Raw genomic sequence first — 19,714 nt, forward strand, 5'->3', positions numbered from 1 at the left:
CACATCTAGGTAGCAAGTGACCCAACAAGGGATCACAAACCTGTGATTGAGAAACCCCGGTCACTGTTTGACACTGAATCCATATGAACTTGTGGCATTCTGAGCTCTCTTTGAGCTGCGTGCGGTTTTCTATACTGTGTCTGTTATGCCCTTGTATCCTGACCCAACCTTGTATGTTATTTTCAATGAGGAGAACCTCTGCCTGAATATATAGGATTACTAGACTGGAATAACCAGCTGCCTTTACAACTGCTATAAGATTACCAGGCTGGAATATCTAATCCGTGCTACCTGACATGCACTTTGAAATCCTGTCACCCTTAATGGACTAGCATATGGGCTTTTAAGTTATAATTACTCAGATCATGTTCACAAGATGAGGGCCCACAGATTTTGTTACTTTGACATTTACAAAGACTAATAGAGTGTAGGGAAATAAGTCTAGAGGTGCATGTCAAAAAAGAAAAAGTCAGACAAAAGACCCCAACGTTTACCCAGAGATTCCCCATCAAGCAACCAATCACTAGAACCAATAACCATAGACACAAACACTCCGGCTGTGATTTTTATGATTGAGAATATGTGTACTCTGACTGGATTCATCAGAGCAGAGCTGAATAATATGAAAATATATTGACTGAGGGAAAATCTAGCTGATACAGCACCACACATTAAGAAAATACAGACGAATAGACAAATTCAAAAATTCAAATAAATCAACAACAAATTGGATTAGAAATTAAACTTTAAAAAAGTTATTACAAATGGACAAATCTAATCTACTTCATCAACAATTCACACAAACTTAAGGCAGGGATCCCGCAAAACATCCAACAGGAAACACTTATCATAGAAAATATGTCAAAGTACATTAAAAAAGCAGGACAGTAGAGAATGATAATGCATATATCTTGCCCTAAAAGGGTTTGGATTGGCAGACAACCATGGCTTTTATCTGTTGAAAATACTGGAGCATTAAGGAGATAAATAACCATATTTTTCTTTAATGAAAACCAAGCTAAATATATACATTAGCTTTGTGGCAGGAAACACGTCTCCAAATGAATGCTGAGTTTTTCTCTTAAAATGCTAAATAATATTTTGTTGGCCCCTTAGTGGCCCCCAAAAAAATCAGCCATTGCAGGTTTTGACTAGATTCCCAATTCCTTTGTATTTACATATCATGCGTCTTTATATTATTGCTCTTCTTCATTTCGTATGACTTACTTTAAAAAATAAGAGTGCCTGGTGCACGCGTCCATGTTTAAGCCGGACCAGGGGCTTTTTTTGCATTACATCCCTCCTCTCTTTTCCAGAAAAAAAACTTGAAACAAGAGTTTACTGTATACTAGATGAGTGTATTTTTAAAATAATGTACCCAACAAAAAATTATAAAAACTGGCCCTAATTATAACATAAATAACACTCACAGGAGCTACTTTCCTGTATAAAGAGTTAATTGTTTTAAGTAAATCTATATTATTTATAAATGTATCTAACAGAGACAGCATTCATCGACATTGCTGTAAATATGCAATAACTGGTAAAACAAAAAAGTTATTATTCACACAAGATTAGCAAAAAATAAGTATAAGAAAACAAGAATACAAGGTAAAAAATATTAAGAGTAGAGAAAACTAATATTGTCAGATTTAAGAAATCCAATACAAAATCCCCTAAAAATATATGACTCATTAAATATTATGAATGCAGGATCATAACCTGTTATTAAGTATCTTCACAGTCGTTCATTTTACTTTTACTGAACACACTAGAGCTTTTTAGATCACTTCGGTGTTGAAGTTTATTTCCCTTATATTCATATCGCACAAAGACGAGCTGTGTGAAGGTGCGCAGGACGTGTTTATACCTCTGCACCATCAGTACATACACAACCAAGCTGATCGAGAAACTGCTTCGTCAACACTGTTAACGGGTAAGGTGACGGTGTCATTGGGGGAGGGATGGACGCAGGGAGCGATGGATGAAGGACGGACGGAGGGACGATATCCCTGAGACGAGTGACACTGCAGTAACTGCAGCCCACCCTCATCCTGTGGCTCGTATCTCACCCATTAACCTCCCCTCTCCCTCTCTTTCTGAAACAAATCGGTTAGCAGGGGAATGGATCGATTATTTACCCTCTCAGTCTGACTCCTGCAGTGTATGATCCCTCCATCACTGTCTGTCTTCCTCTCTCTTTGCCTGTAGCAAATTATATTATGAAGCGTTTAAGTGGCGGGTCATGCCTCAGCTGACTGCGTTCTCAATGACATGTCTAGGACATCACACAAGAAAAAGATCCCTTTATATCGTGCATGTCAAGTCAGCTGGTGTTTGTGTGTGCAGTTGAACGTCCCTGGCACACCTTTATCTATACCTTGGGTACAAACAAATGAAGTTTATATTCATCGATGAGCATCATGTCCCCCGTGAGGACACATAATGAGATTTCTTGAGGTGACAGTGCATGATGATGTATAGCAAAGTCTTCAAACAGTCTTCTGTGACCTTGGATGCATCTGCTCGTGCCTGCAGTGGTGCTACTCGCGCCGCAATGTTACAGAGGATCTGCAGGCAGCTAACTCCAGGCTGCGGCACGAGCGGAGTGAGAGGAGGGGATGATTTCTTCCTGACTTTAGGCACCTGGTTCTCTATCAGGTAACACAATATTCAACTTATGTTGCCAAATTGGCCGTCCTTCTGAAAAAGAAGATGAACTTTGATTAAAGTTTGCGCTCCTTGAGGGTATTCAAGTGGAGTAATACAAGGAAGTGCAGTCTTTCTGTGATTATAATTTGACCTTTGAATTAGGCTTGGTATATTGCATGATTCTATGACATATTTTTCACAGCCAGAGAGCTACTGTTTTAATGTGACAGATTTTCAGTAGCTGGCAGGTGCAGGAGTTGGCAGGGACAAAATAAATGAGAAAAACACAAACACATCTGCAGGATTTTCCCAGAAAGGTCTGTTATTCTAAACACCGTAAACACTCCTATAAATCTATAATCGACACCTCTAGGGCAAACGAGTGCCCAGAATAAATGACCTCAGTGAAAACCTCAAGTATTTATCAATGGTATTGATCCTAGAGTGCTGCTTAATTCTTGTTTTTTGGCACAAATTGGCATATGTCTATGGATTTCAGCAAAGGCATACAGAAATAAAGTAAGATTTAGATTTCAGGGAGGAGTTGGAAAATATTTGTGACAGTTTCATAGAAAACTGGTATCACTAAGGATATAAACCAGACAGGGCTGAATCTACTGGACAGATGTATGCTGCTGCAGGTATTGAGAGCTGTGACAAGTGCTGTATCAGGGGAAGAATAAAGTATAACCCCCAAGGTGAGGCTGGATTGGAGGATCCTGCATGTGGATGCTTACTCTGCAGGAAAGAGGGGAAAGAGAGGGTCCCACTCTCCCCTCACCACGTCAAACAGTGATTGGCTCCTTCAGGGTAAATCTCCTATCAGAGAGCTTTATCTTCCTCACTTATCCCACTGACAGAGGAGAGAGCAGGGAGAACAGAGCCAGGTGACCCCCACATTCAAAACAGTGAGTTTCCTTTGTGTGTGTGTGTTTGTCTTAGTTTGTGCATGTGTAAGTTTGTGTGTGGTTACCTCTGGGATCTCTGGTTTCGTATAGGGTGTTAAATTACCCAATGGGAGCTTTAATAGAGCTAGAGACACTCTCAATTGTGAGTCTGGATGAGAGAGATTGAAGGGAGGAAGGGGGAGCAGAGCGGAGCTGCCAGGCAGGACAGAGCGGGCACAACAACTGAGAGCAGAGCCGGGAACACGGGTGAGTGGTGCGGACCTACGCACACAGCTGGATTTAAACTTTACACTTAAAATAAAAACATATTTGTATGTTTTTGTGGGTGCTTTGATAAGGGTAGTGATGTCATGTCAGTGTATCTGTTTTATTTCAATGCTGTGTGAGATGAAGTTCGTAAAGTAAGATTTTAGTCACAAAAAGTTAATTTTAGAAAGAATAAAAAGTGTCTAAGACAAGTATAGATTTACAACACTTTTTTCAGTTTGCTGTATCTTCACCTGTCCTTTGTCTTGGACTCAATAACACCTCTTTGCTGAAATGGCACAATCAAATCATTTATTCTTTTGCTCATATCGTATCATGATGACCTTCGATAAGAAGATACAGGCGCATATCCTGGATTGTTACGTTATCTGCTACGATGCAAATGGGAATAGAACCAGATGAGTGTCTCTGAGTGCGCAGGGCCTTTGGTGTCAAGTGGACACAGGGGTTGCAGCTAAAAAGTGTTTCAGGATTTAGTTACCTGTCTAAATGACAAATGGAATGATAAACAGCTACTTAGAGATAAAGTTAATGTGAGCAGCGATTGACTGAAACAGTTTAGACACTGACGTTCAAACAAAAGGAAATCAATGGTTTTGATGAGTTTCTGCTTCCAGTCATAAGATATGATGTCTTTTTTCATTAGGAAATCAAACATGTTCAGTTTTGCCGCACATGATCAGCAATGGCAAGTAATACCTATTGCTCATGTAAGCACTTTCATGGATGATTTTGCAGAGCTTGTGTTTTCATTTAGTTCATGCTTGAGAATTGAAAAATAACTATACAAGCACAGTATCCGATGGCCAATTCTCTGCTGATGCAAACACGAGCTGACAGAAAATCTCTTTACCGACAAAACTGTTTTGCACTATTTGACAAAATATAAAATGGCATTTTTCCTTCCACATCTACAGATTACACCGAGGACTAAATCAAAACGTGGCATACGGCTGCCTGAATGATAACCAGGAGGAGGGAACCCCTGCCAGCCTCTTCAGCCTGGCTCCGGTCGCGGTGCCCCCGCCACAAGACGGACAATGGAGGTGCCCCTTGTTAATTTTGAGAACATGGATGATGTTGGCATTAACCTGGGGGACCCGAATGACTCCGGGTACCCGACTTCACCCCCCTCAGAGGCTCCCGATCAGAATCTTTTGCCCCACCGCCTAAGTTCACCTCATCAGTCGCCACACAGAGGACGACGTAGACATCATTCTGGTCAAGAAGGACTGTCACCTTCCACTCCTCCGTCTCTCACAGCTAAAGCAAACTCCAGCAGTGGCAGCCTGATCTCTAATCTGAAGCTCCTGATCCACAGTGAGTCTCCCACTGACAGTGTCTTCAGTAAGATGGCTAAGGATTGCTACGAGAGTGAAGATTTGTTTGAAAAGCACTGTATTGAAGAAAAAGACGAGAAAGTTGTCATCAATGTTTCGGGTCTGATGTTCGAGACCCAGCTTAGCACCTTGAATAACTTTCCAGAGACACTGCTGGGTGACCCAATTAAGAGGATAAGATACTTTGACCCGATGAAAAACGAGTACTTTTTTGACAGAAACCGCCCATCTTTTGATGGCGTTCTGTACTACTACCAGTCAGGGGGGCGAATCCGCAGACCGGCCAATGTTCCCTTAGATGTTTTCGCCAACGAAATGGTCTTCTATGAGTTGGGTCATGAAGCGATGGAGCAGTTCCGCGAAGACGAAGGGTTTGTCAAAGAGCCGGAGGTCCTTTTACCCACCAATGAACTCAAACGCCAATTCTGGCTCCTGTTTGAATACCCAGAAAGCTCTAGTGCGGCCAAATCTGTCGCTCTGGTTTCTGTGTTTGTCATCGTCATTTCAATCGTCATCTTCTGCCTAGAGACTCTGCCGGTGTTCAGAGAAGACTCTGACTATCATCCAGCTTTAACCCAACTCATCAACGGGACCAAAGGTTCTGGTCCTCCCATTAAAGACGTGTTTGCATATTTAACAGACCCCTTTTTCATTGTGGAGACTATCTGCATCATTTGGTTCTGCTTTGAAGTCGGTGTCCGTTTTATCGTGTGCCCCAGCAAAAGAGATTTCTTCAATAACATCATGAACACCATCGACATTGTCTCTATAATTCCCTACTTTGTGACCCTTGGAACTGAGCTGGCTACGACCCCTGACGAGGATTTGAACTCCAGTCAGAACATGTCCCTGGCAATCCTAAGAATCATCCGTCTAGTGAGAGTCTTCAGGATTTTTAAACTTTCCCGACACTCTAAAGGGCTTCAGATCCTGGGGCAGACCTTGAAAGCCAGTATGAGGGAACTCGGGCTGCTCATCTTCTTCCTTTTCATAGGAGTCATCCTGTTCTCAAGTGCCATCTACTTTGCAGAAGTGGATGAGCCGGAGACGCAGTTTGTGAGCATCCCCGACGGCTTCTGGTGGGCGGTGGTGACAATGACCACTGTGGGATACGGAGACATGTGCCCCATCACAATGGGAGGCAAAATGGTGGGCACCCTCTGTGCCATTGCCGGTGTCCTGACCATCGCCTTGCCCGTCCCTGTCATCGTCTCTAACTTTAACTATTTTTACCATCGTGAGACTGAGCAGGAGGAGAAACAGGTGATGGATGCGGCTGCAGAGGCTGCCCAGAAAATGTCAGCCGCAAACAAGTATGGAAGCACACCCTCACTGAACAAAAGTAACGGCAACTGGCAGAACGAGAAAAATGGCACAAATTGCTAATATAGTAAGAGAAACTCTTTATATCTATTAAGGGCATGAGAGACACAAGGACAAATCAAACCAGCAGTGAGATGCGCTGCTGTTTATCTTTCTCAGTATTTTGTACTCGGAACATGGCAGCATTATTTTGTTCATATAATGACAGTATTAAAAGGACCTGTGTGGTGGGACAGCCTTTACACAAGTTGTCTGTCCGCTAGTGGATGTGTCAAAGTGCAATTAACACAACTACTCAGCTATTACTCGGTCAGTTATCTTCCAATAGAGGTTTATTATCATCTTTCTTCCAGTGCAATTTAAAGACATTCACCTGTTAAGACTGTTAAAGTAAACAAGGAAATAGTCAGTTGTATATTTGACCAAAATGTCCTTGAGGGTGTGTGTAAAACTACTGTTATCCCACAAAAGAAAACACTGCTGTGATAATCGAAGCACTTATACTGTAAGCATACTTAGAGCTTGTATTACCTCATCGCATTTAGTCTACACTTTAGTATAATCAGCAAAACCTATATAGAACTTGGCATGATTTTCAAGGTCAGGCGAATGCATCCAGTGTAAGGCATGCGGACCTGAGCTCACACTTTGTGTTCTCAGCAAATCTAAAGTTGTGAATGCTCAGCCAGCAGCACCTCTCCATATGACACAGCACAACAATATCTGTGCTGTGTGATGAATGTTTTGCACATCTGCAGTTGCTCTTGTAAAAAAAGCTGCAAAAATAAATATCTGCAATGACATTCACTGCATTATAGTACATGCCCTATTTACATGCTTTTAAAATGACAAACTGTTTTTATTCTCATGGTTTCAATTTTTGTATTATCTGGCATTTTGCACTAGATTTTAATCTTCTACCATTATTATGATGTACACACTTTAAAATCATATTAAATTATGCACTGAGAGTTTTTTCCCATATCTTTTGAGCACTTTTGGAGCTTAACACCATCAGCTGCTGGCTGGAAAAACACATTTCTTAGTGTTTAGCAAAGGATGATGAAATATGTATTTGTGATCAGATGAAGGGAATAGCAGAGAGAGCAAAGACGGTGCACTCTTTTTTCCGTCTCCGTTTACCTTTGTTCTCTCACTTGTATTGCATGGCATAGTGTGCTGAAACAAGGTTTAATCCGTAAGAGTTGTCAGTTATTATCAGCAACTGATAGTTTGACATATGTATTGTACCTTAATATATTATATCAATCATATAGTAATGATCATTATATTTCATGTGATAGGAAAAGCCAATACTTAAACTGGAATTGTAAAATGATGTTGTTTGTGTCTCATCAGGAAATTGGTCCTATAATGTATATGCATGCCACATTTCAAACTTGTATGTGAGTTTATTAAATATATGAACACAGCTTGTATTGGAATGGCAGTGGATGTAACACAATCAATGCCTTTATAATAATCCTACAATATGCAATAATGACGACAAGTGGGTGTTTTCCCCCATGGAAAGAGCAATACTTGTAATTAATTGAGTTGATATGCAATAAGGTGACATCAGTTAGTCACGTTAGTACTCAGCAATTTACTATGTTATGTTATGTGCCTTTCATTAAACATGTATCCTAGCTATGTGAAGCTTCCCTCTGATGATTTCCCTTCTGGGATAAACTGTTCTTGTGACATCGAGCCAATTTAAGAATGTACCACGATGTGATGAATGGAGGTGTGAGTGTCTGCAGAGCTGAAATACTCATGATCACCTCATGTTAGCATTTATTAACGCCTTCTCCCGTCACTGATGTCATGATGGCATCCCTCTCTCACTCCCGTTCTGCCTCTCTTTCTCTCTCTCCAGCATGTCACATTATTTGAGGGATTAAGAGCCTGGTTAGTGTTTTTTTTATATATCTGGTGTCGTGATGTAGATGGCAGGCTGGAGGAGCAGACGTTTTCTCGCTGTGTGTGTTCTGTGACAACATGTTATCTAATTAAGAAATGAGTAGGATACAGAAGGGACCATAACAAGTGATGACCAAATCATGCATACAGTATATGCAAAAGATGCAAAGCTGACATATTGAGACGTTTTTGTAGTTGTTGGGCGCTATTAGTAAAATACACTTTTTTTTTTCTATCGTCAGAAATCTTCACTAGATGGAGAAATCGTGAGTGCTGTGAGCTTGACAATGTTCTGACGGGGATAGCTTCAAAAGCAAAAGCACAAAATTAAATATGCAGAACCAAATGAATCATTTATAAGATTATCTATTTTCGCCTACAAGGCTGCAAGCTGGCTGTATCATTTTATGCTTTTCTGTCCAAAAATGTCGAATCATTCTCAAAGTTAAAACAATATCTCATTATGATTATCTTAAAGTCACTTCCTGCTGAAACATGCTGCCTGTTTTTTTGATGGTCTTGTCACTAGTTAGTGGTCAAGTCAGCGAGCTGCCCTTTTGCCCCTCTGATCACTGATCGTACAGCGATACCCCAAAAACAACTCTAGATAGCTTTTTAGCATTTAACAGACAGGTGGCTCAAGGTGAAAGCTAATGTGATGCTGCCATTTATAATTCATCGGGTGTTCCACAAGGAGATCACATACATCCTGCCTTAGATAAAGATTTACCCAAAGAAATCTATTCAAAGACCGGCAGAGTGTCCAATCACTGTGACACAGCAGACTGTGCTGCAACCCTTAATGGATCTAAAAATATATTATTGTTGCATGACTCTGTTCTTTCCTTCAATCTTTGACAAGCTGTGCCCCTCTCCCTGAAAGGAAACAAAGGATGGATCCCACACGAAAGCTCAGACTGTGAGTCTCATATCAGTAGATTAGGTTTCTGTTTTGTCAGCAGACACTTTATAAGTCAATTTCAGGCCTGCATAGACAGCAGGCTGTACTGTAGTTCCCTCCCTCCAGAGGGCAAAGTCAAAGTTGGAGCTGGGCAGCTTGTGTTTATTTTAAATCCGTCCAAGGTCTCCTGTTTCTTCCACTGACGCTAACTCTCCTGCACGCAGGACAGAGCACAGGCTGCAGCACTGCTGTCGTGACCTTGCCATTATATTTTTGATCAAAGTGCGAATGCAGTTCTGCTTTGTAGCGCAGCAGGTGTAATATTGAGTGACAAAGCAATCCTCATGGGTTAAATATTGATCAGAGTTCAGCACCTACTGTATTACTTGAGCCATTGATTCTCTGCTCTGACTTTGCTGACCAAGAATATTCAGAGTGCATTACTTGTATAGCTTCTTTATTGACGCCAGGGCTAATATGATTGAACAGGAAATCAGACGTGGTTTTCACCAAAAGGGGAAGGCTGCATTAAGGCAAATGAGCAGCACATTTTTGGCTTGAGGTGAACTAAGCTTGTGAGGCTCCATCTGCTCTCTCAGCACTGGAGCGGATGGAGGACAGACAGGTGGACACAACCTGCTTCATACGTGGGTGATGGGAGATCAGCCATCCTAAAACAGTGTGATAAAACAGTCATGTTCTGGAAGTAATCCAGTTTTTTTATTTTTTATTTATTTGCCTCACCTATGCTGGAAATCCCTGATATCATTAAGGCTTCCTGCACGTCCTCCCATTTATTGCTGTCTGAGATATCAATTTGACACATGACTCAACTTGAATATGTCATATAATATTATCTCGATAATAGTTAAACAATAAATGGGCATTTCTTCCTCTGCTATTACTTTAATGCATGGGTCTTCAAAAGGGGTTCTGTGACCCCAAGGGTTACTACAGGGGCCCCCACATGATTGTTTGATAATGTTTTGAAAGTTTAGGGTTTATCTTTCTTATATATGTAAAAGATAAATGGGCCTATATGTGACAAAAACAAAGCATGTAATCAATCCTGTGACTGTAACCTATGCTAAAGCACTGTGTCACAACTATTCATCATGGCAAAGTTGTGGCTAAGAATTATAATTCTTTATAGTTTCTTATTGAGTGCGCCATCAAAAGGTATATGTTTATACTTTACATGGCACTTTAGGCCATTGTTACTGTATGGCCAGTTTAACATGCAACAGAATGTCTAAACGGTGACCCCATTGACGCCTGCTTGAAAGGATAAAAATGTTGATATTATGAAATATCATAAAAAATACTCAGGCAGGGTTTATGTTTGCCTGCCTGCATTAACAGTAAGAAAACGATTTAATAGTGTAAAGTTGTTACTATGAGAACCAGGGTTACTACCTTATTTCTCTGTGCTCCATTGTAGAAAAATGCGGCCCAGTAGGCTTTAATGTTCTATAGTTACTCAACTACTGTAGTTTGATTTCAACACACAAACCTGATGCTGTCAAACAATATGTGACGGAAAATAGTCTCCAACACAATACGACGTTAACTTCTGTTCTCGAAACTTCTATTTAAAACTACAGTGCCCAGTTAGAGCTACTGTGCTTCAAAGCCCTTTCATGATATCTCTTGCATTATCTCTTCATTTAAAGTTGTATATTAACTTCCATTTGTTCATTTTAGCCTTTGTGGGCAAGATACTAGTATTTCTGAAGTTGTCACGGAATATATGTCGCTTACAATAATGTATTCTCTCTTACACTCTCCTTTTACTGATATAACAAGAAACTGCTGTGATCTTATCGAGACTTCATGGCAGAAGGGCTTAAACTTAAATTATTCAAATGACATTTTGGTCTACTTTAATAATTCAGAGTGGCTTGAGGTAACGCTTCTGATGACCAGCTCTCCATGTATCAAATACACCATTATAATTAATGTCATCCTAAATCAATAAAGCGTTTAGGGTATATTCTATACACAGGTAGTTCATAATTTCAGTTTATACATTACTGGAGTACTATAATGCTTTTTTGCTCAGTTTTGCTCTGCCTGGATGAACCATCTATCACTTTAAGATTAGAGAGGGGAGTCCCAGGACAGAGAGGGCGAGCAATGATTCAAAGCGCCCACTCAGCTGCATTGCGTCAGCCCTGGACAGAGTTTGTGGGCCGAAATGTGAGTCCTTCATTTGCCCTCCTTAACACCCATGAAAAATGAAGAGGGTCACCTGAAGTGGAAGATCAGCTGGGAACAGTGTTGCCTTCAGGTGCCCGCAGGCTGCTCTTCACTTCTGGGACAGGAACAAATGTAAATAACTATTTAGAGAGACAATAAACAAAGAACAGGAGTGATCCAGCTGTAGTGCATAACAAAGATGAACCTGGAACACAACATACCTTGTTTATTCTGATAATAAGAAAAACGTCTGATTACAACCAAAGGCATAGCTTCCAGAATAAAGTCCTGTATTTCAATGTCATTGTTTAGTTAATAAAATGATTGTTATTGGTATTGTGTATTGGTCGCTTCACAAACTAACCATTTTTCTTAACATTTGTTTCAATATCTAAAAATGGACTGGGAGAGCGTGATGAGAAAGTAATCAGCTCACCCAAGTACAAATACAAATACTGCAACTTAGAAATACCTAATTTCATGTTACGGTTAGAGCTAGGGTTAAGGTTAGGCCTGCTTTGAAAATGGGAAGTATTATATTTAACTGAGCGGCAGTGTTTTTTTAAGTTAATTATCAGTTTCATTTCTATATGATTTTGGCCGCTACAAAATGTTTAAATCATATCCACAAACATATTTAGTTTGAACACTTTATTGATGCCAGATTTGTGAACTAAAAATAAAAACAAGTCAGGCATTAAAGTGCCTGTGAGCATGAGCATTATTGTATTATAGTATAATTTATGCATCAATATGTGAGTAATAAATGACCATTTTACTTTGTAGCTGGTCAGCATGGAGATTTTTTAACACTTTTACATTTCAACAAAGTGCTAAATGTATTGGAGTAGAACCTAAAATATTTAGTAGTAAAAATAGTAAAGTACAAGTATGGGTACATTGTATTTGTATTTGTACTGAACAGGGTTAGGCTGCATGTTAGCATGCATATTTTTTCAAAGTGTTTAGCTTGACACCTTGTGGTTTTTCTGTGGTACTACACTAAAGCAAGCTCTTGGAAGGTATTTACTGATTTGTTTGCTTTTGTGTAAGTGTGTTGGCTTGTTTTAAATACATCATTTCCTTTATATCTACCATTCTCCTTTTTAATACCTAATACAGGTCCTGGATTAATTCTCACTTCGCTGCTTAAATATTAGGATAAGTGTGGAAAGCCATATTTGTATATGTAGGAGTATTTCTAACTTTTCATAAGAGCATAAAATAGAGATATTTAGGCCAACTTGTATCACAAGGACACACTCATTTTGATAAAAGTGTTCTGTCCTCTTTGCAGGACAAACAAAAATAAGATGATGTGTTAACTCTATACCCAGTTAAACAATAACAAGCTTGACATTAAAGTTGTGATGTAACTGAAAGCGTCTTGTGTTTCCAGTAAACCAGTAAGATAAGAGATAACTCATGAAATCAGATACTAACAACTAGTCATAAAAACAGTTGCTCAGTAGGGAAATAAGCAAGAGGAAAAGCTGTGTTTCCTCCTATGCAAAATAGTTTAACTTTGCTCACATTCACTACAGCTTTACATTGTACAGTTGTATCAGACCAATCTTAGTTCATGTATATTTACACATTGGAGGAAAATGTACTGTAGGCATTACAAAAAGTACAAGAATTCCCTTTAGGTGAAGTCATAATAACTTGGTCCTTTAACTGGAAGCGTGTTGCTCGTTGTGAATGACTAACCAAATTACAGGTTGTGAAAATGTATTTTTTAGATCATCGATATAATCATAGAAATATGTTTTCAACACTGCCTTTCCTTCAAAAGTAACAAATTAATCAGCAGCTATGTGGATAGCCAAATCAAACCTTAAGCTTTGGATAACTTTTTTACACCAAACCATTCAACATGAAAAATTATTTATTTAATTATCATTTAAAATAATTGCTAAATTATAACATAGTCTACTTGTACAATACATCCCATACATAAACCTAATTAAGCAGGCAAAGTTATCTTAAGGTATTCCAATATTAGGTATTTACAATATTTTAAATACCTTTATTGATAGAAATATATCAAGAAACACTACAAACTAAAGACACTAAGTTGACCATAAATTGGAATTAGAAAAACAAAATGATCGTATTAAGTTTATTCAATACAATTGCCTGTCACATCTTATTCCTTGGATTGTGTGTTTTGGAGATTTACAAATAAGTCAAATATAGACAGACAAAAACAAACATATTCAAAAAATGTACAACAATAAACCTGTTGTCAATACAGCTAACACAAAATATATATAAAAAAGGTTAATTGCTCAAGTAAAATGTAATAATTAATCTTATTCTATTCTTAAGAACTATAACCTCAGACAATCCCTCTTGTTTAATTCAACTGTATATTTAATGGAAGACTATTCTACCTATAGTGTCTGCTGTTTACTGTTGTTCTCTGCCATATGCAGACTTATTGCTTCTGTGTTATTATGTTGAATGATGTACCGATACTGCAAACCAGTATTCCATTAAAATTGATGAATGTTTATCGTGCGTAAAAGCCCATTTCAGAATCGTATTGAATTACTGGATTATGACTATTGATGCATTAATGTGTTCATCACAGCCGGTAAATGTGGAGTTTAATATATATTTACTTTATATACTGCTGCTGGATATCTTATAACCTACAATTCCATAATGTATTTACTAGTTTTTTTTATTGTTTTGTTTTAGCTAATAATCTGAAGCTGTAAAGTAACTATCAGTTAAAGCTGTGATATAGGCTACATGTAGTGGAGTAAAGGGTAAAATATTGGATTACAAAATCTAATGGACTAAAAGTGTAAAGGAGCAGGAAATAGAAATACTCAAGTAAAATAGCTCAACATTTTACTTCAGTACAGTCCTTGTGTAAATAGACATACTTATTTACATTCCCATTGAACATAGGCCTAATGTAGGCTACGTGGGATGCAGTTTGTTAGGCTCACTCATGTTACATATTTCATTTCTAAGTGTTTTCAGGGAACAGCATAAAGACCTTTATATACAGTCCACGATAAAGATACATGGGGGTGTTTCTTCTAAAGCCGGTCTCTTTTAAAGGAAATGAGCTCCGCAGCACGCTCTTCCTGTAAAACGTGGCCCAGTCAGCGGGGAGGGGACATTTACAGCAGAAGCTATATCTTCGGTGAAACTGTAAACAACAAGAGTTGAATGAAACCCTGACGTCTGTGCGCTCACCTGCACACCAGGAAGTCTTTTTTCCTCGTCCCACGCCCACTGTCATTTAGTGAATGTGACGTCGTGCGGCTCCAGGTAAGGTAAGGAGGCAGGGACGTGTCCAAACATGGGTGGAGAATGCGAGCAGGTAGACTCTTTGCGCACAGTCCCTTCATTAGACACAACTTCACACTGTGTACTTACACAGACCTCTGCAGGGAGTTACACTGTTCCTCTGTTGCTGTAGGAGACGAGGTGAGTCCACAGATACAGAAATATGACACATTCAAAGACTACTGCACTACTTACTTCCTATTTCTTTAACTTAAGAGCTATGTTTTGAAAAACGTTTTTACATTTCTGCAGCTATGACGTCCAAAAAGTAGCACTGTAATACAATACATAATGCAGGGCTCTTTCTGGTAGCATTCTAAAGAAGTATATAATGTGTTAAACAATTATTTCTCTATGTAGTTTGATTAACTGTTTTATTGATAAATTGCTTACGTTGTTTTTTAAGCAAAAAGTAGTTCCAGTTTCCTGATTCCGAAACTGTCCTGTGATAATAAATTGAGTAGCTTTCGGTTTTTGCCTGTTGCTCAGATAAACAAGCTGTCAACAAGTCCACATTGGCTTTAGAGAAGTATAGCTACGTTTACTTACATTTTTTAAGACCAAATGATTACATTTTAAATGTATTGTTGATTCAAAATGACAGTCCTTTGTTTCAACCTCTACGGCTGCAAATAAGGACAACTTTCATTATCAATTTATTTGCTGTCAATTTTGATTAATTGTTCATCCTTCATCTTTTTTGGAAAAATGCCCAGATTGACGTCTTGAAATATCTTGTATTGTCCGATGGAAACCCAAAGATGTTCACTTTAATGATCACATAAGACAGTAATTACAGAAAATCCTCACAATTGAGAACTTGGGACATCGCATTGTTTGGCTTTTTATCTGAATACTGACTTTTTTGGTCAATTGATTAATTGATTAATCAACCTGTCATAGCTCTTAAGGCTTTTTTCCAAAATGCTGCTTAGACCACACGTGATTTGTGACTTGAATTGGCAGAAAGTTCATTGCAAACCCATCTTAACCTATTGTATGTTGTTTCTTTCTCCTGTAGTCTTTCCACCATGGAAACACAAACAGAAAAACAAAGGCCTCATAACGGCCAGTTGATCTATGTGCCTCACAAGGATACAATCCGCCTGCTGGAGGCGTACGTCCAGCGCAGCCTCAGCTTAAATGACGGGACACTGGGGCACAGGAGGGCTGGGAGGAAAGAAAAGTGGGTGACAATGCCAAGGAAGCTTAGACGACACTCCAGCGACCCTTCCTCTTACCTGGTCAATGGATTAAAAGACGATGGGGAAATTGGTACATTTTATCCAGCTGAAACCCTCGTAGTTGAGCCCGAGAAACCTCAGAAGGAAATAGAGAAACCCACCAAAAAGTCTAAGAAGAACAAGAAGCCATCATTCTGGAAAAGCTTCCTTGGTTTATTCTCTCGAAAGAATAGTGAGGATAACGATGAAGAGGACAGTCCACCAGAAATACCAGAGGCCTCTGACACTGTGACCCCCAGCCAGCCAACTACTCCAGTCAGTTCACCAAAAAGAAAGTCCATGAGGAGGAAATCGTTAAGGAGAAGGTTCTCCAAAAGGCGGATATCTCTGAATAAATCAAATAGAATTGGTCAACTCAACTCTGCTGACATCACTCGAGTTGAATGTAAGCTCTACAAAATGTAACAAAATATATGATTCAATGTTCAAAAAGATTCAAATAATATCAGATGTAAATGAACAAATAATGTATTGTTTTTACAGCTTTTGTCAGCGTGGAACCAACACAACATTACTACGAGAAGGTTTCAGAGGAACTAGAAAAAATTATCCACGAGGTCCAAGAAAAAGAGGAAGTTAAACCTCTGTCTGATGGTGAGAAACTGTTTCTCTTCACTTTCCTTTAGCTGTGCCTGGCAGTATACAAATGCTTTAAAAGAGCTATTTTTATTTAACAGAAGATGTGGTGATCAAACAAAACAAGTCAGTTCAACTCACAACACAATTTCTCTGATATAATGGGTTGAATATTAAAAGTTTTTTTGTCTTTGTGGAGTTACAAAACTTCTCCATCCTGTCATTTATCTTGGCTTACCATTTTAGTTCTGCATTACTATAATCACTATAATGCCATACATTATTATATTAAATATATTGATTATACTTGCAAGCGGGAGGTATAATCAGCTTTGTTTTCTCTCAGAGGAAGTAATCAACAGGATCATTGCATTGACAAAAGAGGAGGGTGATGCCATAGATGACAAGGTTGGTATTTATTGCTGCTTTGAGTAAAAAACAAGCTGGATGAAACTTTGTTTGGCGTTTGATAATTTGGAAATATTGACAACACTGATACTCTTAATGCTTCACTCTTTGGTTCTTCATAAGATTATATAATCTGTTAATTATTAAAGAATAACGATGGTGATCGAGCAGTTTCAACAGAAAGCAAAAGCACATCAATAAACCATGATCGCTGCTATAAAAAATTCTCAATGATAAGAAGTACAAACTCCATCACATAGCCTGATGTTAAATCAACAATCTGTTATACATTCGTACTTCATCATTCTATGTTATGTAGTGAGTAACATTTTCTGGTGCAATAGCTTTTCATTTTCTGATCTGATGAAATAAAGCAATTCAAAATCAAGTCTTGCCAAAACCGGTCTTGGTTTTGTCAGTGTTGGCTCGCTCCAGAAGTAATCATCAAGCACAAATAATGTATTACCAAACATCCAGTCCTTTTTTCTGAAGAAGAGAAAGCAAAATCTAATAGATTTACTGAAAACATCTCGAGTATCTAAATGTATTGCTGCTGGAAATAGTAATGTTAGGGTTCAGAGCTCTTTTTTGTACATCACCAATCTGTGATATTTGGTGAGCAACTTTGACATTTCCTGGTGCAACAACTTTTCATTTTCTAATCTGTCCTTCTGACCTCAGCAATAAATCATCATCATTTAGCCGCAGAGAAACAGGGTGTGCCATAATGATAACAATAGTGGGAGTCATGAAGCCTGCAATCAAAACGAGCTTGGCAACACATAAGCACATTAGTGATTCACTCTCTGGACATGTTAAAGAAAATAATCAGCAGATTAAGTGGAAGTGTTAAATGTCTTATTGTTAAACCTTGCAGGAAAATTACAGCAAATGTCCTATGACTTCAGTTGAAAGTATTACTAACTTTAGCTGGGAACCTGCAGGAATATTACAACTAAAGAAAGGCTATTTTACTAGCAGTAAACTCCCTTACAGGTCAAAGTGTTCTTGAGTTACTGACAGTCTTCCTCTCCTTATCGCCAGCTGAAAGACAACCCCACCCTGAGCAGCTTCTTCCAGGGGATGTCGTACTCTTCCTTCCAGAAGTTGGCTGATGCGTATCTGGAGACGGAGGCGTTGCCGACCCACAATCCTCCCACCGTCCTCCCCACAGCACCTGAGCTTGTTAAGTTGGCCTTCACACTCGACTTTACAGCCAGGATAGTCGGGCTCTCCAAACAAAATATAGGTCACATCACCGGTCTGGGGAGCCGTTACCTTCAGGACCGATTCGAATACCAACAGGTAAGAATCCCACCTGTTGAAAAGAGACAACATAGAAAACACAGAACGGCACAGATAGACAGCTGCCTTTGGTGGTCTATTTTTGCTACCTTTAAACCTCACAATGATTCAGCTTCTGTGAAAATGGCAGTTCAACATATGAACAGTCACAAAAAAGGAATCTGACTTCCAAAAGGTGTTTAAAAACTCTTCCTTGTCGTTTTTCAGGCATGTTCGGATCATCCAGTGTCGGACTATGATGACTGAGAAACATTGCTGCAAGGGAAGCGTTCGACTCCTCTCAGTGCCACAGATGTGGTGAAAGATGATGTCGCAAGTTGAATTTCCCCTTTTAAGAACACAATGGGCTACCTAAAAGACATTTTAAGCTATCAAACCACACATAGTTTGTGGGAATGGTCTGCTTTGTGATAAAAAATGCATGTTCTTCTGCTGTGCCAGGATGTTATGTGAAAAACCAGTTGAATGGCTTGGGAAAGAGCAATGTGCACTTTTCAAATTGGAAAGGAAAAATAACTTAAAACGTACGGACTCCTAGAACATGGAATGTTTCAGAATCCCAAATGGCTCATTCTACAAAAACACTCAAATGTGATGCTCTTTTTTACAAATCCACCATTGAGTTGTATACTTTCTGTACATTAATTTGTAATTATGAGCAATGTAATAACTGTTGTATAAGCTAGACACCTCTGTGCAATATTTTTGTAGATTTTTTAATTGAGCTAAGCTTTATTTAATAGACAACTACACTGAAATGTGACATTTTTACAATGTTTGCAAATATGAATGCTGGCATTCATATAACCTACTCAAATTAAAAACATATTTAATTAAATGCTTACATTTGTTTGTTTCTTTGTTATTATCAAACCATAAGTCACTGTCATAATTCACTAGTTGGTAATATAACTTGGTTATCTTGAACTGTGAAATGAATAAGGCTTTCTTAAACACGCCTAGCTAACGGCACTTTTCTTCAAAGGTAAAATCTATTGGATTTTGTAAGTAATGGTAGTGGTTCCCTAGGGCCACTGGCACACGGTCGCAGGATGAATTGTGCCAACAAAACAATTAAAAGATCATCTAAATCTAACCCTTTGTCAGTGAATGAAGCAAGCAGGCAATATTTTGGTTGGGTTCACAAGTTAAAAAGATCAAGAAGCACTGCCCTATTACATAAGGCAGGCTATCGTCTCAAGATGTAGGAATGAACAATACTCTGATTCTACCACACCTCTCTAGTACATGCTTCACTGCCTACTTTCTGAACTGCAGAGTCCACAGCTTGCAGCAGGGAACTTTTTGTGTGGAAGTGCATTCCTGCCCGTAAATGCTGTAACTGTAAGCAGTTAGGGT

The 19,714-nt window shown here is 38.9% G+C and overlaps 2 protein-coding genes across 2 annotated transcripts; both read left to right on the forward strand.

The window, feature by feature from the left end:
* The first annotated feature begins 4,778 nt into the window (after positions 1 to 4,778).
* Positions 4,779 to 7,251, forward strand: LOC104941363 (potassium voltage-gated channel subfamily A member 10). Its single transcript, XM_010766457.1, has one exon. The coding sequence runs from the start codon at positions 4,868 to 4,870 to the stop codon at positions 6,551 to 6,553; it is 1,686 nt and encodes a 561-aa protein (XP_010764759.1). The 5' UTR covers positions 4,779 to 4,867; the 3' UTR covers positions 6,554 to 7,251.
* A 7,428-nt stretch (positions 7,252 to 14,679) lies between these two features.
* LOC104941373 (uncharacterized) lies at positions 14,680 to 19,199 on the forward strand. Its single transcript, XM_010766467.1, has 6 exons — positions 14,680 to 14,963; positions 15,844 to 16,451; positions 16,550 to 16,660; positions 16,989 to 17,050; positions 18,095 to 18,355; positions 18,563 to 19,199. Exons 2-6 carry the CDS (start codon positions 15,854 to 15,856, stop codon positions 18,599 to 18,601), a joined length of 1,071 nt encoding a protein of 356 aa, XP_010764769.1. The 5' UTR covers positions 14,680 to 14,963; positions 15,844 to 15,853; the 3' UTR covers positions 18,602 to 19,199.
* The last annotated feature ends 515 nt before the right edge of the window (positions 19,200 to 19,714 follow it).

This window comes from Notothenia coriiceps, unplaced genomic scaffold (genome assembly GCF_000735185.1).
Source record: "Notothenia coriiceps isolate Sejong01 unplaced genomic scaffold, NC01 NC01_scaffold00000311, whole genome shotgun sequence".
NCBI classification, from domain to species: Eukaryota; Metazoa; Chordata; class Actinopteri; order Perciformes; family Nototheniidae; genus Notothenia; species Notothenia coriiceps.

Bases quoted from the DNA above. Each gene is read 5' to 3' on its own strand.
- LOC104941363 (XM_010766457.1), top strand. From the start codon at position 4,868: ATGGAGGTGCCCCTTGTTAATTTTGAGAACATGGATGATGTTGGCATT.
- LOC104941373 (XM_010766467.1), top strand. From the start codon at position 15,854: ATGGAAACACAAACAGAAAAACAAAGGCCTCATAACGGCCAGTTGATC. The intron at 16,452-16,549 runs GTAAGCTCTACA...TTGTTTTTACAG, and splicing joins TGACATCACTCGAGTTGAAT to CTTTTGTCAGCGTGGAACCA. The intron at 16,661-16,988 runs GTGAGAAACTGT...GTTTTCTCTCAG, and splicing joins AGTTAAACCTCTGTCTGATG to AGGAAGTAATCAACAGGATC.